This window comes from Oncorhynchus mykiss, chromosome 7 (assembly GCF_057628025.1).
Source record: "Oncorhynchus mykiss isolate SJ-2025 chromosome 7, ASM5762802v1, whole genome shotgun sequence".
In the NCBI taxonomy this organism is placed as follows: Eukaryota; Metazoa; Chordata; class Actinopteri; order Salmoniformes; family Salmonidae; genus Oncorhynchus; species Oncorhynchus mykiss.
The window spans coordinates 14306860-14318961 of NC_143028.1; the positions used below are offsets into that span (position 1 = coordinate 14306860).

Consider the following 12102-nt stretch of genomic DNA (forward strand, 5'->3'; position numbering starts at 1 on the left):
GGGAAACTCTTGTGTTATCATGTAGGCTGTTACTTTATTTAGAAGACATATCAAGGATCAGACAGAACATCTTTGGAGGCATGATGTTAAACTGACTTTCAGCCTTCTGCTGGCCAGTCATGTCTGACCTTGTGATGCCTTACTGACAACACTATTTCTAACTGATTTTAGCAATATATCTCTTACACAGATGTTCATTATAGGAGGGTAATAGTCTTATCAAGATGATGTAGATGTATTATCATGAGGAAAATCATTCAGATGTGTTACACACACACACACACACACACACACACACACACACACACACACACACACACACACACACACACACACACACACACACACACACACACACACACACACCAAATGATCTGCTAAAATAATCTGATAATAAAATCACTCATGAAACAATTTCAGCACTATGGACAGCCCCATTGTCAGGCGTTTCTGTGAGTTACTATCCTTCCTTTAAGACCAAGATGAAGTTTTCAAAAGGCAGATGTTGCATTGACTTCAAACCATATGTCTAAAGGTGTTTTTTCACATATAAATATTGAATCAACATAACGCTAGACAACACCATATCTGCTGCTCTACAACGTGAGTTTCCAGATTAAGATGCTTTTAATACCCTGGTGTAACTCAAGTATGCCTATTTATGTCCAATGTATATTAAAGTGACTATACGTAGAATACTGTAACAATAAGCTATATGAGGGAGAACCGCTACAAATCACTCTGACACTATCTGTTAACAACTGCATGTTGAAAATATTAAATATGTGGACTAAATAAACCCTAGGAAGCATGAATAACTGTGTTTTGCTGTGAATATTAATCATCGATCATGACTCAGCCATGGTTTAGTCTCCCTTTTTTTGCAGTCTCTATCTCTCACACACACACACCCATTGATGAGTGTGCATGATTGATGTGCCCTTGGATGCCTGTTCCTCCTCTGTGCGGTGTTTGTTTGACTGGTCAAATTGACTATTGGTTACATAGTTTAGCTTGAACACATCCCTGCCTGTTTTGAACTGGCTATAGGTTTCAATAGGGATAAGAGACCACGAGTGTGTGTGTGTGTGTGTGTGTGTGTGTGTGTGTGTGTGTGTGTGTGTGTGTGTGTGTGTGTGTGCGTGCGCGCGTGTGTGTGTGTGTGTGTGTGTGTGTGTGTGTGTGTGTGTGTGTGTGTGCGTGCGTGCGTGTGTGTGTGAGGACATGTTTAACTGCACTTCTGGAAACCAGAAGTGTGTGTGTCTCTGTGTGTCTCTGTGTGTCTGTGTGTGTGATTTCAACATTTGACTTGTGGCATTTTGCCATCCTCCTTGTTCTTCTGTGTGTGGGAGTTGTTTTTGTTGTTTTTATGATTGACTCTGAAAGGATGATATCTGAACACATGCTGGGTTGAAGGACTGACACACAAAAGACTGATAAACAACAAAAAATACTTAGGTTACTGAATGTTCATAGAATGATTCTAAATGGCCAAAGAACAAGATAATTAAAAACATTTTAAAGCCAATTTCCTGATGCTTTCAGAGATTATTTCTCTGACATTTTAAAGGCTTAATGAAAACTGAACTGTGTGTGTTTGCTGGTCAAGTTAAGGTTATGTCCTCATTTGGTTCATGTTTAGTATGTCTTAGCCAGCAGAAAATGACCTTGCTACTACATTCTCTTGATAAAGACTTCTTTAGAAATTGGAATCTGGGACTATATGTAATGTGTTACTTTGAAACTATACAGTTTTTTTGTATGGACTACAATAGCACTGCCCATTACAGAGCAACTTTAGGCAAAATTGGGACATCTCTACTGCACATCTCCATATTTGTAAACAAATGATGATCATTTGTGAGAGAGCCTCGTTAGAATACCCTACATGAGAATGCGGCATTTGACCCTGGTTGAAAATAGTGCTGGTTGCTTCTATCCTTACAGCCTGGTCTCATAGACGAGACGTAACGCAGGAGATGTAAATCCGGCCCTCAAATTAGAATGGTATGTTACATTTGATATGTTTACATAAGACGGAAGGTTACTTAAAGCAAAAAATGAAAGTAGTGTGGTTGGTCGGGCTGGATGGGTAGGTGTATAACATGAACGTCTAGCAACCCAAAGGTTGAGTATTTGAATCTCGTCACAAATAACTTCAGCATTTTAGCTATTTTGGGACAACTTAGCATGTTAGTTAACCCTTCCCCTAACACTAACATTACTCCTTTAACTTAACTCCTAACTCCTAATCTTAACCCTAACCCCTAGCCTAGCTAACGTTAGCCACCTAGCTAACATTAGTGTTAGACACCTAGCTAACGTTAACCACAACAAATAGGAAATCGTAAAAATATCAAATGCTTTGCAAATGAATAACATATTGTATGAATTATAGCATATCATACAATTCATAACAAATTCATTGTAATTCACAACATATCATATGAAATGGTTGATGGACATCCAAACATGAATACGTACCATAGGAAGCGTAACATATCATACTAATTGAAGTGTCCTGGATTTACATTTACTTTGTTAGGTCTACCCCTGAGCCCAGGTTTATCCTTAGCTATTGACATGTGCTACAGTTTGAAATGCCACAGACACTGATGCATGTAGAATTAGCAAAGTAATCAATATGAGTTGTTGAGCCCGACCCTGTCAGAATTCCTCCTCTTTTGGACGTTATTTCTATTATGTCAGAGATGTGATGTCAATCTCATAACTCCAGTTATGTAGTCATTTTGTTTTATCTATCAAATATGTAGACCAGGCCTACCACATGAATAAAACAAAAGCAAACGATGATGTTCCATAAATCTAGTGCTACCAACTAGGTTGAGTTAGCCTAGGTGTGTTAGCAAGGTGTGTTTTAACAATAGAATCGAAGCAGAGACTATGACAAAAATCCACAGCGAAACATTTGGGTTAGTTGACGCAAAGCACTTTTGCTTTTTAATTGCAATTTTTATTTTCATTTTGCAATCCCCTTTGAAATCATGACGTTTACATAGACACATTGTTTGTTGTAGTCAACTGAGAGCCGTATCATTTGGCTGAGTTGTGGCGTGTACGTTGTAGTCTATGTAGTTAATTATTTTACCGCATTCAACAGCGGTTCCTAGCAGAGAGAAAGTAACATTCACGCTGGAGGGCACTCGTATGCTGGGTTTGATGCAATACACACATCAGAGATTATTAGTCTTCATAAAATGCTCAAATTAATAATTAGATGAGGTTATAACCAACCTCCGATTTGGAAAAGAGTTGTCTCCAATACGTTGGCAATGCGTTATGTCGTCTAGTCTACTTTAAAAATTACAAATAAAATAAAAAACAGAAGCGGATCTAAAGCAACGATTCAGCCTAAGCAGTAACATGACATAAGGAACGTTGTTTGGAATCCATAACCTTGTTGGCTTTAGAATATGAATATTATTGGTCAAAAAAGACTGAACAGATCAACAGCTTTTAGTGTGAACATTTTAACGCTTGCTAGTCCTGTATGTGGATAGATTTTTTTCAGCATTCCCTCAGACGGTGGATTTTTTTCCATTGCAGCTCAGTAGAGGGTGTGAGATCTTTCTAAGAGCACCGGGCAAGAACGAGCACAGTCTCTGTGTAACCTCTTTGTGATTCAAAATTACCAAAGAAAAGCACTGGAAATAAACGCAAGGAAACACCGAAAGGTGTGAGGAATGCGTTTATTTTTTTTCAGTGGCAGTGTGATCAGCACTAAATACCCAGCGTCGGTGTGAATTCAGCACCGAGGGGGAAAGAACAGCACCCACTGCTACCGCTGCACTACGAGAAAATCACGGATTTATAAAATTTGCAAGGTCAGTCATTACCGAACAAAAACCTAAAAATGTGTCAAATGCTATTGCGATTTGTTGTTTTCAATTATTTTCATACCAGCAAAAGGATCCATTCCATCTGAGGCATTATATATGGTCATTTTAAAGCTGGACGCCTGGACATAACGGGCTAGAAGAGCATGGATATTATAAAGGACTGTCGCCTTTTCTTTTAGACCCCTCGGTCTATCTTTTTGGGGATAAACTGGACTAAAAAAACATTGATTCAACAGCTCGTTTTCATGTCTTGAAATCGGGGATGAATTGTTTGTATTGAAAATGCTGCTTTGGATTGTCTTGCTGAAGGCGGCTCTTTGTGTGGCCATTGGAAATGTTACAAGGGACATTTGTAAGGAGCAGATATGCTCCTGCAATGAGATTGAAGGCGATTTGCACATTGACTGCGAAAAAAGGAGCTTTACTAATCTGCACCATTTGACTGGTCCCAGTTCCCAGTTTTATCACTTGCTATTGCATGGGAATTCTTTATCCAGGCTTTTTCCCAATGAGTTTGCTAACTTTTACAATGCCGTAAGCTTGCATTTGGAAAACAACGGTTTGCATGACATTGTCCCTGGTGCTTTTCTGGGACTGCAGCTCGTGAAAAGGCTACACATAAATAATAACAAGATACGGTCATTTAGGAAAAGCACCTTTCTTGGTTTAGATGACTTGGAATATCTTCAGGCTGATTTTAATCTATTGAGAGACATTGACCCGGCCGTGTTCAGGGACTTAAATAAACTTGAAGTGTTAATTCTAAATGATAACCTCATCAGTGCACTACCTATAAATGTGTTTCAACACGTCCCCATCACCCACCTCGACCTGCGAGGGAACCGAATCAAAACGGTGCCTTATGAGGGAGTTCTCGAACAAATACCGGGCATTGCGGAGGTTTTATTGGAGGATAACCCCTGGGACTGCAACTGCGACCTGGTTTCCCTGAAGGAATGGCTGGAGAATATACCGCAGAACGCGCTTATCGGCCGGGTGATCTGCGAGGCTCCAACGCCACTGCAAGGGAACGACTTGAACGAGACATCGGAGATGGATCTGTGTCCTTCAATGAAAAGTGGTGCTGACGAGAGTTTAGTTGCACCTCCTACCCAAGAGGAGACCTCTGTACCTGGGCCCGTTCCAACGCCTTATAAAGCTAGTGGTGATCCTGGGTCCCCAACCCCAGGGAATGGGCAAAAGGGACGCTCTAAATCGCACTGGCAGTTGAAAACGAAGCCCACATCTATGACAGGTGTGAATGGGGAGAGAGAGCAGCTGCAGATTGTGCAGAACGCATCATGTCCTGTGCCATGCAGCTGCAAGCTCATTGGATCCAGGCAGGGGTTAGGGGTTAACTGCGAGGGCAAGAAGATAGAGAGCTTGGCTAACCTAAAACCCAAACCCATCACTGCGCACGAATTAAACATGAGAGATAACAACGTCCATGCTATAAAAAAGAACCATCTCAATGGCTATTCAAGTCTAAATCTCCTTGATTTGGGTGGAAACAACATCAAATTGATAGACAACAGCACTTTTCAAAACCTCACCGAATTAAGATGGTTGTACATGGATAAGAATTACCTGGATACGCTCATTGCGGAAATGTTCACTGGACTTCAAAATCTGGAATATCTCAGTTTGGAATATAATGACATACAGTTGATACTGGCAGGCACATTCAGCCCTCTGCCTAATCTGCGAGTGCTTTTCCTCAACAATAACTTGCTGAAAGCGCTACCTGTGGATGCTTTCCTTGGAGTGTCTTTATCAAAGATTAGCTTGCATAATAATTATTTCACATATCTCCCTGTCGCAGGGGTCTTAGATCAACTCAATTCGATCATTCAAATTGATTTGCATGGGAACCCTTGGGATTGCTCGTGTAATATTGTCCCTTTCAAACAGTGGACGGAGAAACTGGGGGCAGATGTGATCGTTAGTGATCTCAAGTGTGAGTCCCCAGAAGAGTTCTGGAAAAGGGATTTCCGTCACGTCCGAAATGATCTGATGTGTCCCAAGTTGTATGATAAAGTCTACCCCACCTCTCTCTCCAAAAACAGCACATTCACCGCAGACACGGGTACGCGCTCGAACTCCTATGTGGAGCCGAACAGGGTATCCATCTCTGTACTAGTCCCTGGGCTACTACTGGTATTTGTCACGTCTGCGTTCACTGTTGTAGGGATGCTTGTCTTCATTTTGCGGAATCGCAAGAGATCAAAGCGGAGGGATGGTAATTCCTCTGCGTCAGAGATCAATTCCTTGCAGACAGTGTGCGACTCGTCTTATTGGCATAGCGGGCCTTACCATGCGGACGGGGGCGCGCAAAGAGGGTTTGACTGTAGCGCCCATTTCTCCACAACAAATGATGCGTAAAACGACTATTGACAATTAAACCTGGAATACAAACAGACAGACAAATATACTGCGTTCTCTTGACACAATGGCAATTGAAGAAAAATAAACAAATGCTATGTTACGAAGCTTCTTCATTCGCTTTTTGTCGGAGATAGACCATTTTTTGTTTGCTCCAGTTGACTGTGGTACCAATGAGTCTGCTACAGAACCAACTGTAATATATGTATAGACCCCTTCCCCGCCCCTGAATCCCAGTACAGCTATTTGCCGCAATCAGACTGACGATCTGAGAGAGAAGAATCGGGAAATTGTGCACGAGCGCATGAATGTAATGTAAATAACTGACTATCAGATCTGCATGATTTCGCATGGTTTCAACACACACTGGGGAACCATACCATAAGTAACGAAGAAGCCAACTCGACCCTTCTTTCATGTTGTCAATATGAATATATACAGTATATATATGCATATAAAACTATATATGAATATATACAAAGTGCCATTTCTCTATTTTTTTGTGAACTGCGTTATAGGATTTGTATTTGTTGTTTTAAAACGGTAAAAAAAAACGGAAAAAGAACACATTGGGACGAAAAATAAGATAAACGCTGTCCACGCATGTTCTTTTTTGTTTGTTTTATCAGTTGATTGTCGATAAATATCGGGGTTATTTATAATTGGTGCAGATCTCATCATATCTGCACATTCAGCTCTTTATGAATGTATAATGTGTTATTTTATGGTGTGCCAATTGTTGAATTTCAGATATTCGGGATGCAGATGAGCATGACCAATTAACGTCACTCATGGTTATGCTGCAAGGTTAATGTAGCTAAAAACAGTTCGTGGTTTTGTGTGTTAATGACTATAGCCTGATTTGGGGGAAAGGAGAAGGCTTTACCGAATTATATGGTTTTTTTTCTAACTGCATATTTTTTCAAAATTAAAATGTTTTCAATGGAAGTAATGGTATGTGCAGTTCGATCTATGTACAGAGCGCAGGTAGACTAAAATGCTTTTTTTATGTAAAAAGTATTCCTCCACAAAGCGTAGGCTATGATTCACCTCCATTTATGTGAGCTTTTGTAAAGCCATCTATTGTGTCCAAATATGACAAATGGACTTACATTTTTTTTAACTAACGTGCTTAAAATAGATTGGGCAATGGTCAGTTTGCATACAGTAAAAAATGACATAAAAACACGTCTTAACAATCGACAGTATTAGTCTGATGCCATAGGGAAGACATGGCAGGATCACCGCATTACTCTAGACGAGGAAACTCACGATGTCGCTGTTGTTGCATCTTCTCCATTGGAGGGAGGGCTGAGGTATAGGTGTTTTGCAAGAGGGCGTTTTGGAATGGGAATTTTTATCTTGAGATGTTAATTTAATCGGGTGTGAATGGGCAATGTTGCATTAAGAAACATATATATTCTTCATATTAGAAGTGTTCAGCAGTCGGTCTGTTGCCCAATGCAATGACATTTTACTGAACAACTATAGTGATATCAAGATGATGATTACAGTGTACAATAATGGTTAGCATTAAACGTGATATTCTGATAATCCATTCAAATTGATCAATGTCACTGATTCTGCAGTAAAACGGTACAGATCACACGACTGTGAAATGTTTTGGTTTTATATGAATACTCTGTAAATTCAAGCACTGAATTCGTTTTGTTCATACTGGTTTTTATTTTTCATTAGGATCAGGTCCATCAATGTACCCACTGTTTTTAATTTTCTTATAAATAAGCATATGTGCATATATGTGCATACATATGTCAATAAGGCATTACAAGTCAGACATGCACTGGTCTGCAAAAGGTCAAAGTGCTCAGAGCCAGTTCAATATCAAACATGTCTCCACCCTGTCTGATTCATCATTTATCTTAATACAGCAACAAGCATTTCCCCCAGGCCTTTTTAACACTGTGGACTGATAGACTATATGGTTAGCTGTGTGACTGCATTAGCAGAACAAAGTTCATTGTCGAGTGTCTGGGCTGTGTGTGTGTGTGTGTGTGTATGTATGCATTTAAATAATTCAAATTATTGATTAAATGTGTGTGCATGTGCACTAGTGTCTGTCTACATGTGTGTGTTTGTCTGTATGCTCACACACTCACCCCCCCCCCCCCCCATCACTAAATGTAACCAATCACATAGGCTGACCTTGGGGAGTATTATCTTAGCAGGTCTTTGGCAACAACAGTGCTGTCCATCACTTCAGACTCGAGTCTGTTGGTGTATTGCTTCAAAGGGTAATTATCAGTCTCCACTGTGGAACGTTTTACCATGGCTCATGAATTATTGGTCATCTCTCAACGCTGTGTCCCAGAGTTACATTTATATGCTTTACTACATTTGACCTGCTTCTATTTTGTTAAATAAAACGTGGTTGAGGTTGAGTGAAATCTATGCGTCTCTAAGACATTTCCTTCTTACCTGGGTTGAACTGAAACACAGTATTATTGGATATGTGTGTGCTAAATGTGCTTGTTTTGTTTCGATAATAACCACTTTGTCTGTGTTGTCCATGGTGCATACACTGAGTGCTGTGCGATTGCATTAGCAGAAAAAATGCTATTGCAGCCAACTTATTTCAGCACAGTGGACAGCACATGTCTCTACTAATGAGATACCAGTTATATGGGGTGTTCATTGTGCTCCGTGGTTTCATCTCTGAGGTAATGCAATGCTGTCCAAAGTTATACCTGTGTTTGGGTACATTCAAAACACAGAATATTATGTTGCTTTTGATGGCAGGAGTATTATGGTGCTTGCAACATCAGAGTTCAAGAATGACCCCAACACTGGCTTCCTCCTCTTATCCTCATATGCAGTATTACATGATGTTTAACCAAAGCATTCACTGCTTTCAGTTTTTATCAAATGCGAGCCTTTGTTTTACTGTATAGCAATGCAAAGGTGCTGATCCTTTGTTCATTTGTGAAGTAGAGACTTGACAGGTTATTCCTTGGAAACCAAATTCCTTGGAAAAGTCATTTAGATTTTTGATATCAACTACTGTCCAGTTATGTGCTGCAGTTTACAGATCAAAGCCTAACCTTACTGTGGATTTGCTCACTGCAGTGATTTGTATTTTAGCTATGAACCCCAGCTGTGCTCTGTACAGTTCTGACCAGAGCTTGACTTACTCTTGTTTTGCTCTCTGCAACCCCAGCAGGCTACACACACTTAACTGATCATCTCCCTGAGAAGCTGGCAGCTTGTTGCAACCCTCGCAGCACGGCACCCATCAGCAGCACACCTCGGGAGTTTACTTTCCCGATTACTTCCAATGTCGGTGTAAATACCACAGCTGTTGTTGATCAGTATGACTGATCGGACCACCAAGTGCTGCCTGTGACCTAACCTCTTCAATTCTCAGCCTCCACGTATTGATTGGATCTATTGACTCGATCATTGACTTTGTTTTGAGCCGCACGCTGCACTATTGTTTCCATCCTTCAGAGGCTTTTGAAGCTTTTGTCATTTCTACCTGCTCAATATAATGTGTCTTGCCTTTGTCGGTAACAATAACACAAATGATACAATGTTGCATAGATACTGAAATAAGACGTTTAGACTAAGATAGCGATCATCCTTCGCTGGCATGAAGGTTTTTGTAGACTTGTAAAATTGACTTTTGCCAAGTTGGTGCAGTAAGGTTTATGTAGTAGCCTGGAAGGAAGTAGGAAATGTAGACCAAGGTAGGTTGGATGTGAGAGACCAACTGCTCCCACCCCTCCAACCAGCCTCATTATAATTTGCTGAAGCTTTCTTGGTTCTCTGTTCTGGCCCAAGGGAAACCTACCTCCATTGCTTTTTACAATTATCGGGCTGGTCAAAGTGCTGATCGTAACTGGGCCAAGGTTAACATGTCTTATTGATGGAACCCACACGCACACACGCGCACACACACACACACACACACACACACACACACACACACACACACACACACACACACACACACACACACACACACACACACACACACACACACACACACACACACACACAAATAGAAAGAAGGTATTACAATTTAATTTTAGATGGTAAAATGGTTCTCTGTAATTCTGTAATGTAGCAAGAAATACCACATATAAAGCCAATTAGGTTGAAGGAGGAGAAATATGACTATTACTATGCTTGAATTTAGTTTTTCTTGATTGTTTTTCATGGATTCCAGGGCGTCTGGTAATCTCATGGCAAGCTTTCCTTTCAGTGCCTTCTTTTGTACATGAAACCCTTGGCTTGTATTCACAAGGCATCTCACAGTAGCAGTGCTAATCTAGGATTCATGTAATGTAAATCATTATGCTCTAAAAGGCAAAACCGATCCTAGATCAGCATTCCTACTCTGAGACACATTGTGAATATGGGTTGAGATCAGATCTGAGGACAGCCCCTAGACTTCTCCAGGCAGATGGGAAAGCAAACTATGACACACAAAATAATATATGGACACAGAGAGCTGAAGGATTTCCTGTCTCAGTTGTGGTTTCATTGATTGTTTTCCACCTCCTTTCTCAGTGTTGGGTATAGGCTGTTGTTAGAGCAGTCTGGTCATTGATGGCCAATGTATCAATAAATTGTTCAAAGAGGGCATATTGATCATGCCACACACTCAGTGTGTGCTCATGAGAGTGGCAGGCAGTGAGAGAAGTACACCTGATCCCTCAATGCTACCCATGCTGCGTTTGTGTACTGTAAATGTCAGAGAAATTGTTTACTCTGACATACTAGTTGACAATGATGTTCTTTTGAGGCATCTGCTGGGAAATAGGCCTGTCTTAGCCATCTCTTATATTCTCCTCTCCTATTTAAAGTCATCATGTTTTCTCTCTATTCTGAAGCAAACCAGTATCATGTATTCAGTCAGTGGCCTTCACTCGCTCGAGGACGTTAACTGTCAGATCATGATTTATTTTGAGTGTTGCTCAATGGACCTCCCAACATCTCCTCAAATATACATATTTATGTGGTTTTCAGTCCCTATTAAGGGGAGGATGTCAGTTGGTTCATTAGCAAACAACATGTTCATCTAGGTCTGGTTTGGATTCAATTAAACACTGTCTTTCAATTTACAAAATAAACTCCTTCTATAGCTCCGAAAACTCATCTAGAATATTGTTGGAATGTTATGGAATGTTATGTCCTTGGAATACTGAGAGAAGTAGACAAACAAACGTTAGAGAAATGTTATCCCTAACCTTCAGTACCAGAGACATGGGAGCCAAAATACATTTTAGCGGAATGTTAGCTGGGTCAACAGATGCTGTGAGTGTTCAGCTTTGGGCTCATCCCAAGAACAATGGATTTTTACTCTCATCCATACGCTATGTGAGGGATGAACGACAGCAGGGTACAAGCAGATTAGTAGGTTTTACATTCCCATGCTATTAAAACTGCAGCCAAATGTCTTTTTTTGTGAGATAGATTTGTGAAATAGACCTAATGTAGGGAATACAAAGACAAACATGTAAACATTTCAAAGATGCAATTTACTCAAGATCAGGAAGTTGGCTATAAATAACTGAATAGGGGCAAGTCTTGTATGTTCACTGTAAGATACATAGTCATGTCTTTGGTGGTTTGAGGTCTCTGTTGGAATCTAAATCCAAAAGGCAAAGACAGAAACACCATACATGGATCCACAATTGCCTTGTGATCACTGTTTGAGGAGCATATAAAAGTGATTGCAAAGGCTCTCCTGCAGCAGAATGAACATTCCTGCAAATTATTGCAAATTGCAACGTATGTCTTACTATTTCATGGTGCATTCATTCTGTGGTTGCTGAATTTCTAACAGTTCTCTTACTGTAGGTGGATTTGGTCTTACATGGCATTTAATGTGAAC

At 40.3% G+C, this 12102-nt stretch overlaps 1 protein-coding gene across 1 annotated transcript; it reads left to right on the plus strand.

The window, feature by feature from the left end:
- Positions 1 to 3118: 3118 nt before the first annotated feature.
- Positions 3119 to 8650, plus strand: LOC110527443 (SLIT and NTRK-like protein 1). Its single transcript, XM_021608712.3, has one exon. The coding sequence runs from the start codon at positions 4143 to 4145 to the stop codon at positions 6240 to 6242; it is 2100 nt and encodes a 699-aa protein (XP_021464387.1). The 5' UTR covers positions 3119 to 4142; the 3' UTR covers positions 6243 to 8650.
- Positions 8651 to 12102: the final 3452 nt, after the last annotated feature.